General features: G+C 41.9%; 1 protein-coding gene across 1 annotated transcript; it reads left to right on the forward strand.

Moving 5' to 3' along the window:
• The first annotated feature begins 2,368 nt into the window (after positions 1 to 2,368).
• On the forward strand, positions 2,369 to 26,122 carry LOC141113598 (serine/threonine-protein kinase SBK1-like). The gene is made up of 4 exons (XM_073606798.1): positions 2,369 to 2,688; positions 19,323 to 19,566; positions 22,075 to 22,277; positions 24,664 to 26,122. The coding sequence occupies exons 2-4, from the start codon at positions 19,395 to 19,397 to the stop codon at positions 25,411 to 25,413; spliced, it is 1,125 nt and encodes a 374-aa protein (XP_073462899.1). The 5' UTR covers positions 2,369 to 2,688; positions 19,323 to 19,394; the 3' UTR covers positions 25,414 to 26,122.
• Positions 26,123 to 26,956: the final 834 nt, after the last annotated feature.

The following is a 26,956-nucleotide window of genomic DNA, read 5'->3' on the forward strand; positions in this document are numbered from 1 at the left end:
TTTTTGGCCGGAGCTACACTTACAAAATGTACCTGTTCAAAATTACAAACAGATTCTACATAAGAACAAACCTACAGTCCCTGTCTTGTTTGGACCACCTGTATACTGCTGTTCAGAGTATATAGGGCCTGGGGGCCCCACGCCTTTACTTTTTTAAACTTTTTGTGCAAGGTTCCCCTTAATATCCATACAAGGCCCAAAGGGCCTGGTAATGGACTGGGGGGGGGGGGGGGGGGTACCCATGCCGTTTTTCTCAATGATTTTCATCCATATTGCCGGGACTAGACATTACATTACAGCCGCAAGCAGTTTTAAATGACTTTTATTCCTTTAGAAATGTCATTTTGCTCTCGGACTGTTCTAAGCACGGGAAACACGCGCCACTTTACAGGCATACTATAGACACCCCCCAGGTGCAATATTTAAAGGAATATTTCACTTTTATTTTTTCACTTTAAGCATCATTAAAATCACTGCTCCCGAAAAAACGTACGTTTTTAAAACTTTCTTTTCCATTGATACATGTCCCCAGGGGCAGGACCCAGGTCCCCAAACCCTTTTAAGGACAATAACTTGCATATTAGCCTTTAAAATTCGCACTTTTGATTTCTCACGTTCAAGTCCCATAGACTTTAACGGTGTTTGAATGTTCGCATAAACTTTCGGTCCGTTCGCATGTTCTGGATGCGAACTGAACCGGGGGGGGGGGGGGGGGGGGGTGTTCGGCCCATCCCTAGTGATCAATACATACCAGCTTCACTTTTCCACATTTTGTTATGTTACAGCCTTATTCCAAAATTGACTAAATTCAGTATTTTCCTCAAAATTCTACAAACAATACCCCATAATGACAACATGAAAGAAGTTTGTTTGAAATCTAAGTATTCACAGCCTTTGCTCAACACTTTGGTGAAGCTCCTTTGGCACCAATTACAGCCTAATTTCTTTTTGATTATGATGCTACAAGCTTGGCACACCTATTTTTGGGCAGTTTCTCCTATTCTTCTTTGCAGGACCTCTCAAGCTCCATCAGGTTGGATGGGGAGCGTTGGTGTACAGCCATTTTCAGATCTCTCCAGAGATGTTCAATCGGGTTCAAGTCTGGGCTCTGGCTGGACCACTCAAGGATATTCACAGAGTTGTCCCGTAGCCACTCCTTTGTTATCTTGGCTGTGTGCTTAGGGTCGTTGTCCTGTTGGAAGATGAACCTTCGCCCCAGTCTGAGGTCCAGATCACTCTGGAGCAGGTTTTCATCAGGATGTCTTTGTACATTGCTGCATTCATCTTTCCCTCGATCCTGACTAGTCTCCCAGTTCCTGCCGCTGAAAAACATCCCCACAGCATGCTGCCACCACCATGCTTCACTGTAGGGATGGTATTGGCCAAGTGATGAGTGGTGCCTGGTTTCCTCCAGACATGGCACTTGCCATTCAGGCCAAAGAGTTCAATCCTTGTTTCATCAGACCAGAGAATTTTGTTTCTCAAGGTCTGAGAGTTCTTCAGGTGACTTTTGGCAAACTCCAGGTGAGCTGTCATGTGCCTTTTACTGAGGAGTGACTTATGTCTGGCCACCCTACCATACAGGCCTGATTGGTGGAGTGCTGCAGAGATGGTTGTTCTTCTGGAAGGTTCTCCTCTCTCCACAGAGAAACGCTGGATCTCTGTCAGAGTGCCCATCAGGTTCTTGGTCACCTCCCTGACTAAGGCCCTTCTCCCCCGATCACTCAGTTTGGCTGGGCAGCCTGCCCTAGGAAGAGTCCTGGTGGCTCCAAACTTCTTCCATTTACGGATGATGGAGGCCACTGTGCTCATTGGGACCTTCAATGCTGCAGACATTTTTCTGTACCCTTCCCCAGATCTGTGCCTCCATACAATCCTATCTCTGAGGTCTACAGACAATTCCTTGGACTTCATGGCTTGGTTTGTGCTCTGACATGCACTGTTAACTGTGGGACCTTCTATAGACAGGTGTGTGCCTTTCCAAATCATGTCCAATCAACTGAATTTATCACAGGTGCACTCCAATCAAGTTGTAGAAACATCTCAAGGATGATCAGTGGAAACAGAATGCACCTGAGCTCAATTTTGAGTGTCATGGCAAAGGCTGTAAATCGGGGTACATAGGATTTTTTCCTGTTTTATTTTAAATACATTTGGAAAGATTTCAAGCACATTGTCATTATGGGGTATTGTTTGTAGAATTTTGAGGAAAATAATAAATTTAATCCATTTTGGAATAATAGCGTAACATAACAAAATGTGGAAAATGTGAAGCGCTGTGAATACTTTCCGGATGCCCTGAATGTGTCTATTCACCATACATTGAGGCCTCCATTATATAAGGCTGTGTGGTTGCAGGAGGTGTGGGATGCGGATTGGTTGGAGGTGTACTGTAGCAGCTCCTCCATTCTTCCTCCCAGAAGCTGCATTATGCTAGAATGTAGCAGCTGTGCTCAGCCCCTGTATGGAGGAGAGGGGGGTCTGTCATCCTCCATGGGAGGGTCTATTGTCACTCCAATACAGCAGCTCAGCCCGTTCTTCCATTACATCTGAGGACACTGCAGCTGCCACAACAATGACACAAAGACACCAGTGACATTCCTCAACCCCCCCCCAATCCCACCGATCCCTCCGATCCCACCGGATCCATGGACCACACAGCGCCCAGCCACAGGAGATAAATGACAGGTGAGCCATCCATGGAATATCAAGTCTACAGGGGGCTGCCGCATAGAGCCAGACCTACCTATACCATCCATAGGTTGTGTGCGTTATGTCAGATGTATTATTTGTATGTATGTATATATATATATATATATATATATATATATATATATATATATATATATATATATATATATATATATATATATATATATATATATTGTATATTTATCCCCATTGAACATCTGCAGATTGTACAGTGATCTATGTAGGTCTCTATATTACCAGAACATTACATAAGGTGTATGTAGTTGTTTTATTCTATTGTGTGATCACCGACCCCCCTCTGTACTGCACTATGGTGGGATATATATATTCTATATACAGGAACATACATAACTATATACCGTCTATACATCCTATAATATCTATCTATTCATTTTATGACTACAATATTTATTTATTTCTATCCACCCATCTATTCTATTATGTCAATGGAATAAACAGCTACCTCTATTCTAGCACTATGATCTTCTATCCATATATATCTTATTATCTAGCTCGTATCTATCTCTCTATCCATCTACATCATATCTATCTATTGATCTATCTACCTCATATCGATCTACCCATCTATCTATCTTTATCTATCTATTTATTTATCTTGTATCTATCATCTATGTATCTATGTATGTATGTATCTATCTATCTATCTATCTATCTATCTATCTATCTATCTATCTATCTATCTATCTATCTATCTATCTATCTATCTATCTCTCAGCTCTATATACAGTATGTATGTATACCATGTTCTCTATATACAGTATGTACATTATGTGTCCCAAGTTCTCTATATACAGTATGTAAGTATCCCATGTGATCTATATACAGTATGTGTCCCATGTTATCTATATACAGTATATATGTATATCCCATGTTATCTATATACAGTTTGTATGTACATCCCATGTGATCTATATACAGTATGTATATCCCATGTGATCTATATACAGTATGTATATCCCATGTGATCTATATACAGTATGTATGTATTTCCCATGTGATCTATATACAGTATGTATGTGTCCCATGTTATCTATATACAGTATGTATGTATAGCCCATGTGATCTATATACAGTATGTATGTATCCCATGTTATCTATATACAGTATGTATGTATATCCCATGTGATCTATATACAGTATGTATATCCCATGTGATCTATATACAGTATGTATATCCCATGTGATCTATATACAGTATGTATGTATTTCCCATGTGATCTATATACAGTATGTATGTGTCCCATGTTATCTATATACAGTATGTATGTATATCCCATGTGATCTATATACAGTATGTATGTATCCCATGTTATCTATATACAGTATGTATGTATATCCCATGTGATCTATATACAGTATGTATATCCCATGTGATCTATATACAGTATGTATATCCCATGTGATCTATATACAGTATGTATGTATTTCCCATGTGATCTATATACAGTATGTATGTGTCCCATGTTATCTATATACAGTATGTATGTATAGCCCATGTGATCTATATACAGTATGTATGTATCCCATGTTATCTATATACAGTATGTATGTATATCCCATGTGATCTATATACAGTATGTATGTATATCCCATGTTATGGGGTCCGTGTTGTCCTCTCGGAGTCCTTATCCTGGACATTTCCGGGATTTCTCTCTCCCTCTTTATAGGAACAGATTCTGCATTTTTGGTAATATTCTATTTCTGTAATGATACATTTTTAGTCATAAAGGGGCGAGGAGGGAAGGAAGGCAGAAGCTGCGGATAGTTCTGACCTGATATCCGGGGTTTACTCCGCCGGGGTCTTTCCAGTTTAATTACATTTTTATAGAGACTGAGAAGAAGAAGATTTGGAGGTAATAAGATTTGTTTAAGGTTACGGCAGGCGATGACGGCTGCGTTCTGATTGGTTGATTGGATTGTGAGAGTAGCGATGGATTCATGAATGAGGCAGTCTATAATCTCTCTGCGTTAAGCCCAGGAGAAGTGTCATGGCGGCGGCGGCGGTGCAGCGATTTTACGCTGTGTGGGGACCTCGGTTCCTATTATAATCCCCCGGCACCAATCCCGCTTCCTTCACCCTGACCGCAGGAGGCAGAACAAGCCCAACAATCCCTCCATCATATACAGCCGCAGATGGGCTGGCTCTATACGCCGAGCCGCTGTTATTCGCCATTCTGTTTTCACATACGGGTCATATGAACGCAAAAAAAAAAAAATAATCGTCCCACATAAGACAATCATTTCAGTTTTAGGATATCACTTCAATCAGCTATAGCATTAAATATGGTCCATTTAGATTCTGCACACCAGCAGAAATTTGATATCAGGCTGGCAGCGGAAGGGCTCACTGTGAGAGGAGGAATGCAATGACATAAAATCTGGGTCAACCTTCTCCCCTTTCTGTGGCTGCAACACTTTCCTGTTCCATAGAGAATTTTTTTGCTGGCTCAGAAAATGCAGTCTCACTGCTGGGTGAATTAGAGGCACAGCTTGGAGGACGCGGACAGAAAGACGGGCCACAAAGAAGGAGATCTTGCTGGGAAGTCGTGCCCATTATTACTGCTTGCAGGGAGGATTTATTTTAATCCATTGCAGACGGAATCAGCAGGCTTTTCACAGTGCTTTTGGATCGGCAGTTGCTTATCACATGATTCTGTGCTGTCCGCCTTTTAAAGCTACAGAGCGCTGGAACCCGGGGAACAGATGTATAGAAGACCAGGGGGATTTTTCAGCAGGGCAGCCAGTAGTAGGGGACAGGGTCTTGGGTAAAAGTTACAGCCAATCAAACGTCAGATTGAGTAATTTTTAACTGGGGGGTTCCTTTAAGATATCAGGTTCTGAAGGGAACATTTTAAAAAAAGACAGGATATTTGCTCGCCCATTAATTGAATAATTGAAGTGAACACAGTGTCACCCTATTCAGTACAAAATCCAATGGCTGTTCAATTATTCAAACTGCATGTAAATTCATTCTGTGCAAAACTGAATGTTCTCAGACTATATTCTCTGCAGATCGAATGTCATTAGTGGAAAAGAGTACAGTGTGAATGTGGAAAATGCCACATTATGGCCACTAGATGGCCCTGAGTATCACAGGGAATCAGTATGCTCCTCAGCTCCATCTAGTGGCCATAATGTGGTGTTTTCCCCATTCACATTGTTTACTTTCAATGGATACAATTCTATCTGCAGGGAATATAATCTGAGAACATGCACAAGAACAAACAATGGGGGAATCAAGCAAGTTCCTTTCCTTCAGCCCATGGTTAAAGGAAGGAAAATTGTATATTGTATGGCATTTAGGGATGTATTTATAAAACAGTTTGCTTAGCTATCCAGCCATTGACACTACAGGTATATTTGTTCTGTGCAAAATTGAATGTTCCCAGGCTATATTTTCTGTGGTTCACATGTGTGAATGGGGAAAATACCACATTATGGCCACTAGATGGCTCTGAGTATCACAGGGAATCAGTATGCTCCTCAGCTCCATCTAGTGGCCATAATGTGGTATTTTCCCCCATTCACATTGTTTTCTTTCAACGGATACAATTCTATCTGCAGGGAATATAGCCTGAGAACACGCAAAGGCACAAACGTCCTCCATGTTACACAGTCGTCCTCCATGTTTCTGAAGCTCTACTACAAAGATTAAGCCACATTACTAATGATGACACCTAAGCCGGCCATAGACCAAAAGGAATTTAACCGGTTCAGCGGGACCTGGACGAATTTCGATCCATTTATTGGCAACAGTACCAGGACAGTATCATCCAGCCCCCAGGGCAAGGATTCAGGATTGCGCCCCACTATTAATACAAGCCGTATAATGGGTGTAGCACCCTGCGTCCATTTTTCGTCCCTTTCCTTCACTGCGCCCAGGGCAACTGTCCCTCCTGCCCACCCCTCATCCCGGAACTAATGGGCAGGCTGGTTATACTAAAAGTCAATCTATCAATCAACCTCAGTACAATCAGCCTAGCCGGGCTATAACTGCTGTCTGTGATCTATGCCTTCTGACGGCTGGGAAACTATCCGCTGTCAGAATACAATGGGGCAGGGGGTGGGATTCCCCCATCAACACAGTCACAGTCAGTTTACTTCAACCCGTGGCTGAAGGAAAGAAAATTGTATATTGTATGGCCTTCTTTAAGGATGTATTTATAAAACAATTTGCATAGCTATTCAGCCATTGACACTACAGGTATATTTGTTCTGTGCAAATAGGGCAACATTGAATGTTCTCAGGCTATATTTTCTGTGGTTCAAATGTGTGAATGGGAAAAATACCATATTATGGCCACTAGATGGCTCTGAGTATCACAGGGAATAAGTATGCTCCTCAGCTCCATCTAGTGGCCATTATGTGGTGTTTTCCCCATTCACATTGTTTCCTTTCAATGGATACAATTCTATCTGCAAGGAATATAATCTGAGAACATGCACAAGAACAAACAATGAGGGAATCAAGCAAGTTCCTTTCCTTCAGCCCATGGTTAAAGGAAGGAAAATTGTATATCGTATGGCATTTAGGGATGTATTTATAAAACAGTTTGCTTAGCTATCCAGCCATTGACACTACAGGTATATTTGTTCTGTGCAAAATTGAATGTTCCCAGGCTATATTTTCTGTGGTTCACATGTGTGAATGGGGAAAATACCACATTATGGCCACTAGATGGCTCTGAGTATCACAGGGAATAAGTATGCTCCTCAGCTCCATCTAGTGGCCATAATGTGGTATTTTCCCCATTCACGTTGTTTCCTTTCAATGGATACAATTCTATCTGCAAGGGAATATAACCAGGGAATATAATGCACAAGAAGAACAAACAATGGGGGAATCAAGCAAGTTTCTTTCCTTCAGCCCATGGTTAAAGGAAAGAAAATTGCATCATGTATGGCATTCTTTAAGGGATGTAATTATAAAACAGTTTGCATAGCTATTCATCCATTGACACTACAGGTATATTTGTTCTGTGCAAATAGGGCAAAATCGAATGTACTTAGGTTATATTTTCTGTGGTTCAAATGTGTGAATGGAAAAAATAACCTATTATGGGCACTAGATGGCTCTGAGTGTCATAGGAAATAAGTATGCTCTTCCGCTCCATCTAGTGGCCATATTGCGGTATTTTCCTCACCCGCCCTGTTTTCTTTCAATGAAAAACATCCAATCTGCACATTATATAGCTTGAGAACATTCGATTATTCCCCATTGGCACAGAATGAATTCACATATAGTTTCGATGGATGAACACCTAGGAACATTTTTGTATAAATACACCCCTAGGTGAACAATTATCAGCTCCTGGTCCTTATTGTCATAGGCTGTATATTATACTGCGCAAACTGTTGGCACTATATAAATCCTGTATAATAATAATCGTAAAAATACACACATTCAACGCTCTATCCAAAATAATGCCCCCCTCCCCCTTTGCGCCGCCCAGATTGAGGTGGATAAAAGCAATTTTTTTGCGTTCCCAGAGCCATTTTGCACAGCTTGGAGGATTTACTGATGATTGCACATTGCAGCATTCCTCTAAATCCCCGTCCATTATAGATGGATAATTATCGGCGTCGGTGCAGCTCAGGGAGACGCAGGTCAGGAGCCGCTTGCCGGAGGTCTCCTCTTCATTATCGCCAGAGATTAGCCAGAGAAGGAAGGCCGCCGTATGGTAATGAGGCAGATGGCTCATCTGTGTCCGCCGCTCGTTAGCGGAAAGTCACATGGTGTTGTCATGCGTTGCCTTGTGCTGTTTTCCTTGGCAAATTTCATGGGCTCCGCCGTCTAGAAACATTTTACAGAATGTCAACAATAACGAGCGCAGAAGGCCAAATCTGTAACAGCGTAATAATGTGTATAATGTTATAATATACAACTTATCACATAACAATAATAATATATACAGTTTTATACTATATAATATCATATAATAATAATATATCCAATTTTATAGTATATAATATCATATAATAATAATAGTATATCCAGTGTTATGGTACATAATATCATGTAATAATAATATATCCAGTGTTATAATATCTAAAATAATATATCCAGTGTTATAATGTATAGTATTATATAATAATAATAATATATCCAGTGTTATAATATATAGTATTATATAATAATAATAATAATAATAATAATAATAATAATAATAATAATAATATATCCAGTGTTATAATATATAGTATCATATAATAATAATAATAATATATCCAGGGTTATATTATATAATATCATATAATAATAGTATACCAGTGTTATAATATATAAAATAATATATCCAGTGTTATAATATATAGTATTATATAATAATAATAATGATATATCCAGTGTTATAATATATAAATAATAATAATATATCCAGTGTTATAATATATAGCATTATATAATAAAACTATATCCAGTGTTATAATGTTATAATATATAATATTACATAATAATAATATATCCAGTGTTATAATATATAGTATCATATAATAGTTTCATATAATAATAGTATATCCAGTGATATAATATATAGTATCATATAATAATAATAATAATAATAATAATAATAATAATAGTAATAATATATCTAGTGTTATAATATATAGCATTATATAATAAAACTATATCCAGTGTTATAATGTTATAATATATAATATTGCATAAAAATAATAATTCCAGTGTTATAATATATAGTATCACATAATAGTTTCATATAATAATAGTATATCCAGTGATATAATATATAATATTGTATAATAATAATATATCCAGTGTTATAATATATAGCAGTATATAATAAAACTATATCCAGTGTTATATTATATAATATCATATAATAATAGTATATCCAGTGTTATAATATATAAAATAATATCTCCAGTGTTATAATATATAGTATATAATAATAATAATAATAATAATAATAATAATAATATATCCAGTGTTATAATATATATAGTATCATTTAATAATAATGATAATATATCCAGTGTTATAATATGTAGTATTATATTATAATAATAATCATAATATATCCAGTGTTATAATATATAGCATCTTATAATATTAATATATCCAGTGTTATACACAGAAGCAGATATATGTCCATAGAGACTAAAGAGGAATGACACAACCAGGACAGGTCCACAGAGAGAAAATTATCCGAGTGATAACACTGGGACCAAGATGTTCTAAGTCAGTATGATGCTAAGGAAAATACAACTTGATGGCCAAGGTATTATTATATTGATAGATAGATAAATATATAAATAATAAAGAGATTCATTTTGTTTTGCAAAATCTTTTATAACCACTTGACCCCCAAGCCTTTTCTGACCTCTTTTTTTTTTTTTTTTTTTTTAAAGCGGAGTTCCGCCCACCGCTGCAAAAATTAAAAGCCAGCAGCTACACATACTGTACATATACTATACACATACTATACACATACTATACACATACTGTACATATACTATACACATACTATACACATACTATACACATACTATACACATACTATACACATACTGTACATATACTATACACATACTATACACATACTATACACATACTGTACATATACTATACACATACTGTACATATACTATACACATACTATACACATACTGTACATATACTATACACATACTGTACATATACTATACACATACTATACACATACTGTACATATACTATACACATACTGTACATATACTATACACATACTATACACATACTATACACATACTATACACATACTGTACATATACTATACACATACTATACACATACTATACACATACTATACACATACTGTACATATACTATACACATACTATACACATACTATACACATACTGTACATATACTATACACATACTGTACATATACTATACACATACTATACACATACTATACACATACTATACACATACTGTATATATACTGTACATATACTGCAGCTGCTGGCTTTTAATAATCAGACACTTACCTGTCCTGGAGTTCAGCGATGTCGGCACCACTGCTGATGTTTCCATTAGCTGTCGGGTGTATGCCGCCTCCATTGCGAATAAGGGAACCCGGCAGTGTAGCCTTACGGCTTCACACCGGGAACCCTACTGCGCATGCGCGAGGCTCCACTCCTCTCTCCTACTGGCCCCGGCGGCCGGGGGGAGAAGGAGGAGCCCGGGCGGTGACATCAATACCCGCGGCTGAGGCTCCCGAAAGAGGAAACAGGATACCTGTGAAAGACAGGGGGGAGGAGTACAACGAGCGGACGTTCCACTTTTGGGTGTAACTCCGCTTTAAGCAGATGCCACAGAGAATAAATTGGTGGGTTTTGTATTTTTTTTTTTATGTCACACAGTATTGGCGCACTGGTTTTTTTAAATGTAAGTTTTTGAGAATAATACACTTTTTTGATTTTTAACCACTTGCTTACTGGGCACTTAAACCCCCCTCTTATCCAGACCAATTTTCAGCTTTCAGCGCTGACGCACTTTGAATGACAATTGCGCGGTCATACAACACTGTACCCAAATGAAATTTTTATCATTTTTTCACCACAAATAGAGCTTTCTTTTGGTGGTATTTGATCACCTCTGTAGTTTTTACTTTTTGTTAAAAAAATGTAAAAAATTGAATTTAAAAAAAAAAAAAAAATTTTTTTTTATATTTTGTTATAAAAAATGTAAAACAGGTAATTTTTCTCCTTCATTGATGTACGCTGATGAGGCGGCCGTGATGGGCACTGATGGGTGGCAGTGATGGGCACTGATCAGTTACACTGATAGGCAGCACTGCTAGGTGGCACTGATTGGCACTACTGGTGGGCATTGATAGGTGGCACTGATGAGGCAGATGTGCCTCTTCCTCTTCGTGACCGATGTCCCTCACAGCCGGTGATCAGCTTTTTTCAGCGTGAGTAGAAAAAAAAAAACGATTACCGATCTTTTGTTTACATCATGTGATCAGCTGTCATTGGCTGACAGCTGATCACATGGTAAGGGGCCGGGACCGGCCCCTTACTTGGATCGGTGATCACCCGAGTCTCAGTGACTCTCATATGACGGCCTCCCGGGAATTCAGGTCCGTGCTGTGGCCATCATTTGGCCATAGCGCAGATGTCAAGTGGTTAAAGTTTTACTAAACCCACAACAGTAAAATCAGTCTGTATATATGCAGTAAAGTAGGCTTGTTATACTCACTGTGGAATAGGGGTGCAACGGATCGTCACTGATCCGTGATCCGTATGGGTCGACCTCCGCGGATCGGCACACCCACGATCCGCGGAGCGCTCGGTGGCCTCGGCCGCAGGAAAGGCCGCGGCTTCGGCCTAGCTCCGGAGCGGCGGCCATCTTGGTACACCCGGCGGCGGCCGCTGTATCGTCAGGAAGTGACGTTTCGTCGCCGCCATCTTGCTACACCCCACACTCCCTTGCACAGTACTGTAATGATAGAGTGAGAAGGGGGCAAGCGGACATCTTGTTACACCCACCGGAGTTCCAGACCTAAAAGCTATTTTCCACACAAAACGGAGCTCACATGCACAAACACAGCACCTGCAGATCGCACGGACTGTCTAGATGCCAAACTTCAAAAGCAGCAGCAAACCTGCCGACCCCACATGGCCGCCAATGCGACAGAACACCTCCGACCCCCACACCTAACATTAAATGTGAAAATCAGAGGTGCTCCGCCACATCAGCAACCATGCAAGGCCAGCAGGTCCGCCGCTGCCCCCAAAATTCAACATCCAAACAGTCCGTCCGATCCACAAACACTGCATCCATGCACACAAGCTCCACCCTGCATGGAAAACAGCCTCCAAATCCAAAACTCCGGTGGGTGTAACAAGATTTGTATTTTTTTTTTGCTGATCCGAAAATGATCCGATCCGTGACTCTGATCCGAGGATCGATCTGATCCGTGAGTTTTTTGATACGTTGCACCCCTACTGTGGAAGGGGTTAATCCTCTGCATTGTGTAAAAAAGGCTGTTTGATCCTGTCTTCTCTGATCCTCCCCTTCTTTTAGTGTCTCCAAAACATGTCTGGATAAGACAGAGTTACTGGAGTCACCTTGCACATGCTCAGTTTGGTGTGTATCGCTAGAGAGTTTTTGTTTTGTCTTGGGAGGGTGAATGTGATCAGCACAGGGCCAATCAGCACTGTCTAGACAGAGGGTCAGGGGTCATGCAGCCAGTGCAGTTTGAAAATTCCTCCTACAAGCTTTCACCAGACACTGACAGAAGTCACAAGACTGCTATATACTGCTGATGAGAAAAGGTATTTATTAGTTTATATTTACTAAAATAACTGCATTTCCATGTTCTGTGTACTGGGGGAGACCAGATATAGTGAATGCAGGCTCCTGGGTTTAGCAACACTTTAATGCAAAAAACAAGGGGGGCACTTTAATTTAGTTTTTTCATTATTATTTATTTATTTTTATTTTTACACTGTCGCTTTCTTTTTTATTTTTTATCACTTTTATTGCTGTCACAGGCAATGTAAACATGGCTTGTAACAGTAATAGGTACAAGACAGGTCCTCTTTATGGAGAGATCTGGGGTCTATAAGACCCCCAAATCCCTCCTCTGCCCTTAAAAGCATTCAAAAACACCAAGATTGGTGTGATCAGATACTTTTCTATTTGTGAAAATGGCTCCATTTACATCCAGGGAAAGGGGAAGTGATGTAAGGTCACCACTTCCTGGTTACTACCCTGTTTCCCCGAAAATAAGACCTAGCGTGATTGTCGGTGATGACTGCAATATAAGCCCTACCCCCCCAAATAAGCCCTAGTTAAAGTCCTTGCAGGTCTTATATTCAGGGTAGGGCTTATTTTTGGGGAAACAGGGTAGGGTTTATTTAGGGGGTAGGGCTTATATTGCAGCCATCACCAACAATCACACTAGGTCTTATTTTTGGGGAAACAGGGTAGATCATAGAGCCCAACAAAGCTGATCGGGTCTTTGGTTCTGTGATCAGCCCCTGGAAGCTCCAGCTGGTCAATCAGGACTTCCGGTAGGACGTGAAATCCTGGTAAAGCCATGGAAGTCAGCGGGAAGGGGAGGGGAGCCCCGAATCACTGCTTGAAAAAGCAATCCAGCAGCTAATTAGCCGCTAGGATTGCTTTTACAAGAGAGCTGACCTCCAGCTCGAAAAAACAGTACTGGGGTGATGCCTGCGGCTGCAGGTATCATCCCGGTATAACCACTTGATATCCAGCTCTGTACCGGTACATCGCCGGTCAGCAAGTGGATAATAATATAATTATTTATTCTTTATTTATTATTATTATTATTTTATTATTATTATTGTTAATATATGTTATATATTATTAAAAAATAAAATCAATAAATGTATTTAGTTGCAGATTGTGTAAGTACCTGAATCTGTCGGGTCACCCCCCCCATACAGCACCACTCAGACTGGGAGCGAGAGGGGCAGAACTAAGAGCCAATAAAGTGTGCTGACAGGAAGAGAGCAGGGTGAGCTTCCTCAGCGTTCTGTTGCTCCTTTATTGTCCAATCAGCAAGCTGCGGGCGTGTTCCTGCACAGGCGGTGCTGACACTGGGACCTGACTGTGCTGTGTGGATCACAGAACCGTCCGAACAGAATTAGAAATCCATTGGCAGACAAAGCAGCACCCATGTGATCGGAGTTCAGCTTTGTATAATAATACATTAAATAATAATAAATAAAATTAATTTAATTCTCTGTATTTCACAATTTTGTATAAAGTATATTTTGTATACAATGTTGTATTGTTTTCTTCTTCTATTAAAAAAATAATAAAAAAAAAAAATAAAAAAAACTGAACAAATAAACATAAAACACTTCAAGGATATAAATGTCAATAATCATATACAGGTGTAATAATAATATAATATATTATACAATAATACATAATGAAAACAATCACAGAAAAATTAATAAAAATTAACAATATAAATTGCAGGCGTTATGATTGGTCTCCATGTCAGGAGGTCACTGGATGAGGATATAACCAACCTGAGGTATCTGTCTGGCCAGCCAGGTGCAAGTGTATCCAGGGTGGCTTTTTTTTGTATCCCCCTAGCTGACCGCGTCCCCGGAGTTAGTTTAACCACTTGACCTCTGGAAGATTTACCCCCCTTCATGACCGGGCCATTTTTTGCAATACGGCACTGCGTTAACTTAACTGACAATTGCGCAGTTGTGCAACGCTGTACCCAAATTACATTTTTGTCCTTTTTTCCCCACAAATAGAGCTTTCTTTTGGTGGTATTTGATCACCTCTGCGGTTTTTATTTTTTGCGCTATAAACAAAAAAAAAAACGACAATTTTAAAAAAAATAATATTTTTTACTTTCTGCTGTAAAACATCAAAAAAGAAAAAATGTAAAAAATCTAATTTCTTCATCAATTTAGGGCAATATGTATTCCGCTACATGTTTTTGGTAAAAAAAATTCCAATAAGCGTATACTGATTGGTTTGCGCAGAAGTTATAGCGACTACAAACTATGGGATATTGTTTATTTATTTCTTTATTTTTTTACTAGTAATGGCGGCGATCAGCAACTTAACCACTTCAGCCCCGGACCATTTGGTTGGCCAAAGACCAGAGCACTTTTTGCGATTCGGCACTGCGTCGCTTTAACTGACAATGGCAAGGTCGTGCGACGTGGCTCCCAAACAAAATTGACGTCCTTTTTCTCCCACAAATAGAGCTTTCTTTTTGGTGGTATTTGATCGCCTCTGCGGTTTTTATTTTTTGCGCTATAAACAAAAAAAGAGCGACAATTTTGAAAAAAAAAAGCAATATTTTTTGCTTTTTGCTATAATAAATATCACCAAAAAATATATTAAAAAAACATTTTTTTTCCTCAGTTTAGGCCGATACGTATTCTTCTACATATTTTTGGTAAAAAAAAATCGCAATAAGCGTTTATTGATTGGTTTGCGCAAAAGTTATAGCGTCTACAAAATAGGGGATAGTTTTATGGCATTTTTATTAATAATTTTTTTTTACTAGTAGTGGCGGCGATCAGCGATTTTTATCATGACTGCGACATTATGGCGGACACGTTGGACACTTTTGGTGCGATTTTGGGACCATTCACATTTATACAGCGATCAGTGCAATTAAAATTGCATTGATTACTGTGTAAATGTGACTGGCAGTGAAGGGGTTAACACTGGGTGGCGCTGTAGGGGTTAAGTGCGTTCTAGGGAGTGATTCTAACTGTGGGGGGGAGGGGCTACGTATGACACATCACTGATCTCTGCTCTCGATTACAGGGAGCTGTGATCTCTGTCCTGTCACTAGGCAGAAGGGGGAGATGCTTGTTCACATCAGTATCTCCCCGTTCTTCCTCTCCGTGAGACGATCGCGGGTATCCCCGCGGACATCGAGTCTGCGCGACCCGCGATCCTACTCACGGAGCTCACAGCGGCAGGTGCGCGCGTGCGGCGCCGGCGGCGCGCACGCGATGGCACGGCGGCAAATTTAAAGGGGCGTACAGGTACGCCCATTTGGGCAGCCATGCCATTTTGCCAACGTACATCGGCATTCACCGGTCGGGAACTGGTTAAAGCGGGACTGTGATATTACGGCGGTCAAATCGGACGCTTAATGCGGAGTTCCACCCAAAAATGAAGCTTTCGCTTTTCGGATTCCTCCCCACCTCCGGTGTCACATTTGGGGAGCAGATACTTGTCTAATACAGGTATTTGCTCCCATTTCCGGTGAAAGATTGCCGCAGAATCTGCGGCGATCTACGCCATGTCCGGCCCCTCCTCCGCCCCATCCCCCCCGCTCCAAGTTAAGTTCACTTCCTGATTCCCTTACTGAAGATGCCGGCGCCTCCACCCGGGAGCTGAGGGGCAGGTCGGCTTCGGGTGAGGACATCGCGGGCGCCCTGGGCAGATAAGTTTCCTTATTTTAAAAGTCAGCAGCTGCAGTATTTGTAGCTCCTGACTTTAATTTTTTTTTTGGCAGAGCTCCGCTTTAATTTAACTTTTGACACTTTTTGGGGACCAGTGACACTAACAGAGCGTGATCAGCGCTAAAAAATATACATTATTACTGTACTAATGACACTGGCTGGAAAGGAGTTAACATCAGGGGCGATCACAGGGTTAAATGTATGCCTAGGGTATGCTTTCTCACTGTGGGGGAGGTGCTTCTATGAAGGGAAGGCAGAGATCTGTGTTCCTGCTTATCAGAAACACAGGATCTGTGCCTTCCCTTCTGACAGAACGTCAACCTGCCTTGTTTACATAGGCCGACTATCGTTCTGCCTGTGCCCTGTACAATCAGCGGGTGCCGGTGGACATCGAGTACCCACTGCTGGGCTCCCTGCTGTGTATAATCACAGCGGGAGCGGGTCGCCGGCGGGACACGCACGCGCGCCCCCCAGACCCGGAGGTAACAGATCACGTACTAGGTATGCGATCTGTCGCAGAGTGGCCGTTCCTGCCGCGGTGTTTGTGCGTGGGGCGGTCCGCAACTGGTTAAACATAAGGGTTCGTTCACACCATGGTACAGAGACGTCAGTTTTTCTGCATGCGTTCTGCAAGGGCACAAAAAAAAAAAAATACAATCGTTCTCTATGTGCCCTGTTCACACCACGTGCCAATTTTTTTCTGCGCAGGAATTTGCAACGTGTATGCAGTTTTCTGCACAGAAAAAAAACTGACTTGACATCAACACTGTGCTGTGAATAGGGCACATAACTGACATGAAAACTGATGTCATCGCGCATAAAAACTCGCGTCTCTGCAAGTCAAAGGTTTTTCCCATTAGTTTGCACATATGGTGGGAACGAGCCCTACACATTCACCTTCCGCTGGAGCGAAACCTTTTTTTACATCTCGTAAATCTGCTTACAGTCGATAAATGTAATTACGGCGGAGCCGGCGCGTTGCTGAGGATTTCACGTGCTGCTGTTCCGGAGATCTCAACCTAATCGTCTCCCGGGATTATGGAAGGATGCGTCTGTTCTCTGCTCATTAATGGATATAGACCGCCAATGACGTGCAGACATGACATCTGCCTTGTGTCTGCTTTACTGGGGGGGGGGTGACCAGGATGGAATCTGTCCTCTTCTGACAATCAATGAGATATTTCACAGAAATGTTTGTTGTTTTCGTGTCCGTTGTACAGAATGGGTCAATCCACCCAAAACTGATATTCCAGGGATAGGTGGAGTTTGTTGGAGTTTGTTGGGGTGGCTTTTTTTTTTTAATCTCTTGGCTGAAACAAAGTAAGATCTTCCTGCTGTAGTCCCCTGATTCTACTTCTCTTCACCTGTCAGGTTTTTGTGTCCCAGCTTCTCCTACTACATTCCCCATCAGATAAAATAAATAAAAAATCCAGCAGGGATGGTGGGAACCCCTCATAATGGGCACAACAGGTGTACAGACCCGGGAACTTGGCACAGGGATGGTGGGAACCCCTCATAATGGGCATAGCAGGTGTACAGACCCGGGAACTTGGCACAGGGATGGTGGGTACCCCTCATAATGGGCATAGCAGGTGTACAGACCCGGGAACTCAGCACAGGGATGGTGGGAACCCCTCATAGTGGGCACAGCAGGTGTACAGACCCATGAACTCAGCACAGGGATAATGGGAACTTCTCATAATGGGCACAGCAGGTGTACAGAACCTCATAACTCAGCACAGGGATGGTGGGAACCCCTCATAATGGACAAAGCAGGTGTACAGACCCGGGAACTCAGCACAGGGATGGTGGGAACCCCTCATAATGGGCACAGAAGGTAAATAGACCAATGTGCACATCAGGTATACAGACCATGGAACAGCATAGGGGTGGAGGGAACCCCTCATAATGGGCACAGCAGGTATACAGACCCAGGAACTCAACACAGGGATAGTGGAACCCCCTCATAATGGGCACAGCAGGTGTACAGACCTGGGATCTCAGCACAGGGATGGTGGGAACCCCTCATAATGGGCACAGCAGGTATACAGACTCAGCACAGGGATGGTGGGAACCCCTCATAATGGTCACAGAGGTGTACAGACCTTGGAACTCCACACAGGGGTCTTTCCAATAGAATTCCTCAGAAATAGAACATGTTTACATCTCCATCTTTCAGACCAATCACTGTCTGCACTGAGTTCAGATCCACTGGAGTAATAAATTGATATTTACTATTATTTAATTTCTTCCTTTTGAAAATGCTGATCTTCTGGCTTCAGTATTTTCTAACCTAGAAAAGGCATGCAGATCAGGGAAAACTGGACAAGGACTAAAGCCTGAGGATCAGTTTGACAGCCAAACACCGAGCATTCTAAGGAGAGGTCAGCAGTGACATCCTCCATGTTTCTATGATGACGGGTTCCTCTGGGGAAAACCCAGAAAAGCCCCCCCCAGTTTTTTACAGAAACTGACTTTTAGATCCTCATCAGCTCCTCCTCTTAGTGCCTGAACCAGGAAAAGAAACGAATTTCCCATAATGCAGCAGCAGTTACCCCACTCTGTGTCAGGGTGTCAGGTCCCCGCTGTCATTTGTTGTGTTTCTCCCTAATAAATCTCCATCTCTTGAGTCAGAGTTCTCTTTATCCTCCGCAGGCAGATTTCGGCGGATCTGATGAGAGCAGAAGAATTGTGTTGATCCGAGTCTGCGGCGCCCAACGTACAACCATGAGCTTCTCCTCGCTGCTGTCGCGGGGGGCGGCGGACATTCTGGAGGAGCTGCAAGCCTTGACGGCCAAGACAATGGAGAAGGTGGAGGTGACCAAACAGTATGAAGTCATCCGGGAGCTGGGCAAGGGGACGTATGGGAGAGTGGACCTGGTCATCCACAAGGTCAGAGGTGAGGAATTATGAGGGATATTTACACCTGGGGATCAAAATGACACCCTATGGATGGCAGAATGGATTATGACATCCATTGGGAGAGTGGCTGCCCATGTGTGTGAAGGTTCTCATTTATCCCGGTCATGGTATAGCTAGTAGTGGTCAATCCAACGGTACCTAAATAAGTCCATTTGATAGTGACCAGCTACCAGTGCTGGGAAAATCTCCTTATGATGGGTTCTCTGTTCTGCCATGACTCTTTAAGCTGCTTAGACCCCACTGACACACCCATGTACCTTAAAAGTTGGTATGCTGCCACAAGCAACTGCATGGTATATTAAACTGATATATTACGGCAATGCCTAAATTGATAAATCAATAAAATTGAATGATGCTGCACTAGATAATGCACTAGATAATGTAAACACTGAACCATAAGATGGCAATCAACTGAGTAGTATTTATATTAAACCAATTATAATTGGTGCAAACAGGGCATTAATTAACCCAGATATAAAGGTCCTCGTGTGCACGCTACGCATACAGACCCAATAGAGCAGTGGTTCTCAACTCCTGTCCTCAGGACCCACTAATAGGCCAGGTTTGCAAGATAACTGAAATACATTACAGGTGATATCATTTGCTGCTCAGTGATTGCAGTATTCTAGTCTGCATTCCCCAAGGTAATACTTAAAATCTGGCCTGTTAGTGGGTCCTGAGGACAGGAGTTGAGCTCCACTGCAATAGAGGGAGGGCTTATATGTTCTTGTCAAAGGGGTACCCCTGGAGGTGACTGCAAAGTACCTGGTGGCTAATTGTCAGGGTTGGCTGGATTTTTTTGGGGCCCTTCTGTAAAGTGGTGCACATGTAGCTGTCCCTTTAAGAGTGTACAACTGACCTCTATTGGGCTGCTAAACAAGGAACACTCTCTAATGTATAAACTATGTCAGTGTTAAGATAAGTACAGATGGTTCAGCTCACTGCTCCTGGAACACAGGACTCTGGCCCAGATCAATTTGCAGCCTGCTGTCTTCATGTACCCGGGACCTGGTGACTCAGTCTCTTAGCTCTGGTACTCACAAGGCTCAATCTCTTAGCTCTGGTATTTTGAACGTGCAGTCTCCCAGCTCTGGTCGTCACAAGATGCAGTCTTTCAGCTATGGTCATGTCATGAGGCACACAGGTCCTAGTCCTCTGATCCTTGTGTGGGCTAGGACCCAGTTGCTCAGCCCTCAGGCTCTGCCCCTCTCTCTCTAAAGTGGGCAGACAGGAGCCAGCAGCAGATCCGCTCTCTCTCGCTTCCCGTACAATTTGCCTAGAAATGCTATCCTCTCCTCCTTCTCTGGGTATTAAAGTCTGCAGCTCCTTTTGCCTCCATTGACAAGTATTAAACGATGCTCCTTTAAGGACTACAGATCCCAGCATCCATTGCACTGCATAGCAAGTTATATTCCTGCCTGATTGGGTCAAACACTGCTGTTGCTAGTTGGGAGGAGGTGAGCAGGAGTGAGGGTGATAAAGTGGGCAGACACACACAGCCCAGGGCTGCAGCTGACGTGGCTGCTTTGTTTATACTCTGCACCGTTGCAGACAGTAGCCCGGTGAGGGGGGAGAGGACAGGGTGGAGCACAGCCACAACCTCGCTACACATTCCCCCACCAAATAGTCTTTGGTCCCCCAAAGGAGGAACTGAGTCCAATAACATGAAAATGTCTATAACCTGGTGCAGGCTTTTAAAGTACAATGGGAGGCAAAGTTAGGTTAGTACACATATGAAAGCGAACAATTGCCATTTAAATAGGAACCTGGCAAGGGATTCTCCCACCATATGTCAGAGGGAGAGTGGTTGCCTTGATCATATACAATTGATACTGGTAAGGTCCACTGAGGTGTGTCAGGGGGTGTGCCAAAGTCGCCCTCAACAGAAACTGGAGTAGGGAGGGTTGGCATTTGGTGAGATCTTTGGGTGGTAGGTGGGGGGTGAGCAGTGCAGAGGATCACACAGCTGGCAGGCACCCAGATATGCTTGCTCATTGACTGTCAAGTTGATTCTTCTGGTTATATTCATTTCTGAGTGACTGACCTGGAACAAGCATTCATATTAGGAGTTCATACTTCAATATTGCCCTGCTCATTCCAAGCTTGGAACTGAGACAAAGCCAGGTATAGAGCATTTTCAGAGGCCAACAATGGCAGTTTTCTTTGAACTGCATCCAAAACCAAAACTTTAATTTTATCTTTTTGGATGCAGAGATTCACCCTCTTTTATTGTCCTGGTTTCTGGTGATGAGAAATCCAAAAATGTACAAATTTTACAAATCTTCAAATGGGGTCCACTGTTCTGGTGACAACTGTATAAAAGGAGATTTTCCCACACTTTGGGAGATATCTCTTTACATCCTGTTGTTTTCTGAGAAAGGAAGTGGAGTAACATCTGCCCAGTGGGAGAACAAAAAAAAATGATTGCACACCAGTCCTACACACATAGAATGTATTTTTCATGAGGTCTTTGCCCATCCTACAGGCACCAAAATGGCTCTGAAATTCTTGCGGAAGAAGACGACAAAGCAGAAGAGTTTCCTGCAGGAATATTGCATCTCCCGCTACCTCTCTACCTGCCCTTACATCATCGGCATGTATGATATCGCCTTCGAGACCGAAGAGTACTACGCCTTTGCCCAGGAGTACGCTGTAGCCGGGGATCTTTTCGATATTATTCCACCACAGGTTGGTGCCAAGAGACAATAGACCTCAAATGCTGTATGTGTGGTTTGATTTCTATCTCATATTGCTCTGGGAACATGAAGGGGGTGCTGTGTAGTCACATGACCGTCATACAGTCATTTAAAACTGGCGAATCATCACGGCCACCCGCAGTACTTTATTTTTCATAAGCCCTTGTTATTAGAACATGGAGATGGACTGCTCTGCATGAGGTCAGTCAGTGAAAACTGTCCTCCAGGACACCACCGCTGATGCTTTATAGACATAAATTTGGGTATATGGCCTTGTTGGACATCTGATTCCAAAATTATATAGAGCTGCTCCCCCCACAGCCCCGTACAGCCTAGCTAAAAGCGAACCAAACCAGAATATTTGGGAGAATGAGCCCTTCATTATGTTTTTTTAATTATTTTTTATAACTTTATTTTTTACATTTTTTGTAACAGCCCTGTGAGGGTTGGTGAAATATCAGGGGTCTAAACAGACATCCAAAGTCCCACTTTTGAGAAAGAGATTGAGGACAAAGATTTCTCAATCCTTTCTCTGAAGCCTCAGCTGCAAAGTGAATGAACAGGAAGCAGTCTGTACAGAGGTCCCCTGTTCATTCACAAACTGAAGCACTGTAAACACAGGGAGGGCCACAGGGATTGGTTCCAGTAATTGCGCCCGCTCCTGCTGCTCTGGGACCCCCTGTTGATCTTATGGGGCCTGGCCCCGAACAAGAGGGCAACTGCTACCCCCTTTATCGGTGGCCCTGCTGCCCCCCCACCCCTCTTCACCCTCCTGGAAAGGCTTTTACAAGATTTTGGAGTGAGAATTTGTGCCCATTTAGGAGGTCAGGATGTTGAATGAGAAGACCTGGACCACAATCAGTGTTCCAATTCTTTCTAAAGCTGTTCAATACGGCTAAAGTAGTCGAACCATAACTTTATGGAGCTGGTGTTCTGCAAAGTCATGCTAAAACTGAAAAGGGCCTTCTCCAAACTGTTACCTTAATTATCTTAAATGTCTTTCTATGGTGTAGTATTACTAGGATCCTTCACTGGAACCACCTAAACCCATTTGGATCCACATACTTCTAGCCATATATTTGATGTGATGGTAAGGTAAACATCACATCTCATTTTGGCAATATAGTGTAGTTAAACCATTAAAATGGGATTGTAATACTCCCTTTTGCCATAGACTGTAGACCTTGCTGAAGATTTTCATCCATTTCCAATAAAGCCACTTTTAACCAGAGCAAAGATGACATTTCCCTTGGCACATCAGGATCACCAGGACCCTGTGGACCATATGACTTGGGATGTAAAAGGCTTGTATCATGGACTGTTGGTGCTCCATTAGGCTTGAAGATCAGGAATGGATATACCGTTTGTGCAGATAGATCAGGTTCTCAATGGCCCTCTCGGATTTAGTGGGCCATTTATGGTGGGTGTGGGTGGGACTGAGGCTGAGGCCCCTCCTACTGGCATTTAAACCCTGAGAAATGCCAATTTCTACAGAAGGTAAAGGTTCATGATGTCCAAACTGTTCTCCTGCTCTGTATTATTCAATTAACGATGGGCAGTGGTGCTTCCTTCACCCCTAGCCAAACTAGCAGTGAAGTCTACTGCAAAATTTTCTACCATTGGTGCTATTTAGCCTGGAAGTGGGGGGGTTGAATTGCAGTTTGACTCCATTTGCATCTTATGAACCATGATAGAACTTAGAGCATGAGAAAGGATATGTCTAACCTTTGTACTTGGGTAGAATGCAAATGGGTGGCCAAAAACTGTTCTCATATAGGGACCCTTTGGTGAATATGTCTGCCAGTGCAGAAGACCTTTCCACGTCATTAAGTGATCTCTAACCTAGGCACTTCATAAAGGGAATATATCATTTCACTAAACTAGCAGGTGCACCAACCATCCTAATGTAAATCATGACTTGCTTCATGAGCTGGCCCACAGCCCCCACCCCCTGCACATCACGATTGGTCCGCAAGGCCGCTCTTCATGGTTATGGGCCAAAAGTAAGGTGAAGGAGGACAGAGGTGATCTCTTTATGTTAGCAGAAAGTGCAGAAGGCCACCGGGTTTAGCTGATGAAAATGGGATGCTGGCAGCCCCAAGCCTTCCACCTATTTAATTTTTTATTACATTTATCAAGAGAGCAAGTGCATCAAAGCAGTTCTGGTTCCCCACCCAGCTGGGAGTTGTAATCCCCCCAATGTGTCTGTTTCTGGATGGGCACGTCAGGTAAAACTCCTGGTGGAGACTTTCACCCATGTGAGGTGCCCCCAGTGCTTCATCTGTTGGTGTCACTTTTTTAGACAGAAATCTTCAAACCGTGTCACAATGAAGCCTATGTTAATTCTTCCTTGTGGATACTTTGCTTTGTCTTTTCAGGTTGGACTTTCCGAACATACCACAAAACGTTGTATCTACCAAGTTGCGTTGGCCTTGGATTACCTACACAACCGCAAGCTTGTCCACCGAGACATCAAACCCGAAAACATCCTCATCTTCGACAAAGAGTGTCGAAAGGTGAAACTCTCTGATTTTGGCATGACCAGGATCGCAGGGACGACTGAGAAGCGGGTGAGCGGCACCATCCCGTACACGGCACCAGAACTTTGTGAGACTTCCAAGCACAGCGGGTTTGTGGTGGAGTACAGCATCGATGTCTGGGCCTTCGGGGTCCTGCTCTTCTGTATGATGACCGGGAACTTCCCCTGGGAAAAAGCTTTGCATTTAGACACTTTCTATTATGAATTCCTACAGTGGCAAAAGTACAAAAACGCCAACGTGCCGTCTCAGTGGCGCCGATTCACGCCCCACGCCCTGAAAATGTTCAGTAAGCTGCTCTCCATCGAACCTGAGAAGAGGTGCGCCATTAAGGATATTCTCTGGTACTTCGGCAAGAATTGGCTGATCAGCAAGGAGGAGCCTCCGACGGCCGACGCTAAAACCAACAACGACGTCTACGTCCACGTCAAACCGCAAGTCCTTCCGTTCCTCAACGGCAACGCTCTTGACAGCAATAAATCTGACACCAGCCCCAGTTTATCTTTCTCTTCATGCAGCAGCTATGAGGACGTTCCAAAAGACAGCAATTCAAACATGTTAGTGTCAACACCCATTGAGATTTGTGTCTGAAAAACCTCCACCCAAAATAATATTTCAGTCATGGGTGGATGATGTCAGGCCGAATGACCCACTGAACCCAATGTGAGATCTTCGGACCTTCCCAACTCCATCCATTATAAGGCATCTCATTGGCTCTGCTAGGTTTAAGTTGCTAAAAGGCCATCTGGATAGTGAGACCCATAGTGGATTCGGGAAAGGGGGGGAGGAGGGGTTCAAGCAGAAGATACCCAAGAGATATAAAAAAACTGCGGGTGACTCTGACCCACCTCCATCTGACCATATCTGTTCTCGGTGGGGGGATCCTTAACTGTGGAAGTTTTTGCACCTCCCAGCAAATTGATCTGCTTGTGTGAGCGCACCATGCAAATCTCCACCATTACAGTCGTTGCAGCCTTGAGCCAAGAAAGCAAAAATATTTATTAGTGTTAAGATGAAGTGTATTGTTTGTGTGTTAAGTCTTATTTATTTCCTGTGCTGTCTGTCCATTTGCGTGTCCCTGTAAGACATATCATTCGTTTTCACAAATATAATTATTTATTTAAGTAGAGCTGGCAGCTGGTTCCTTTGTATCTGGTCCTGAATGCGATAAAATGTACGCTATTTTTTTTTTTTAACTACAATAATAATAACAACAATAATATTATAATGAATAAATAATAATATTAGCAATAATGATGGTGATGATGATGATAATATTTATTAAAAACAATAAGAATAACATTAATAGTAATGTGTGGTCAAGAAAAAGGTGTGCACCTACTGTGGGCAAAGAAGGACTCTGCATGTGAGGGGGAAGAACCCCCTGTAGGGCTTTAGTGAGCCACCAACCTGGAATATCGATTCTGTGAGAGAAATTTTCACAAAAATATTTTTTTTTGTTAAGTAGAGCCAGTGGGTGGTTTGTCCTTATCTGGTTCCAAATGTAATAAAATGTAAACTATTTTGTTAACATAGAGACATAGAAAAGTGACAGCAGAAAAAAGAAAATATGGTCCATCGAGTCTACCCATTTTTTCTTTCATTATACATGTTTTGTATTTTTTTGTTTTTAGTTTTTTTTTATCAGGTCAACAAACAAAAAAAATTAGATTTATAACAACAATAAAAATAGATAAAAATAGAAATGATAATGGTATTATTATTAGTATTACAATAATAACATTAACATTTATAATAATGTGTCCTCAAGAAAGAGGTGTGCACCTACGGGACAAAGATGGTAGGCAGAACCCCTATGAGCCACCTACCTGGAAGAAGGATTCACAAACATAATTATTTATTTAAGTAGAGCCGGCGGATATTTTTATCAAGTCCTGAATGCAATCAAATGTAGACTAATTTTTTACACTTGGTCAAGTATTAAAAACAATGAGCATAACAATAACAATTATAATATAATGGCAATAACAATAATATTTATTATTATTATTATTATTACCACTGTTATTATTTTTATTATAACAGCGACAATAGTAATACTACTACTGCTAATAATAGAATTACTATTATTATTATTATTATTAATAATAACAATAATAATATATTTTTTGTT

Source organism: Aquarana catesbeiana, linkage group LG12, assembly GCF_042186555.1.
Source record: "Aquarana catesbeiana isolate 2022-GZ linkage group LG12, ASM4218655v1, whole genome shotgun sequence".
Classification (NCBI taxonomy): Eukaryota; Metazoa; Chordata; class Amphibia; order Anura; family Ranidae; genus Aquarana; species Aquarana catesbeiana.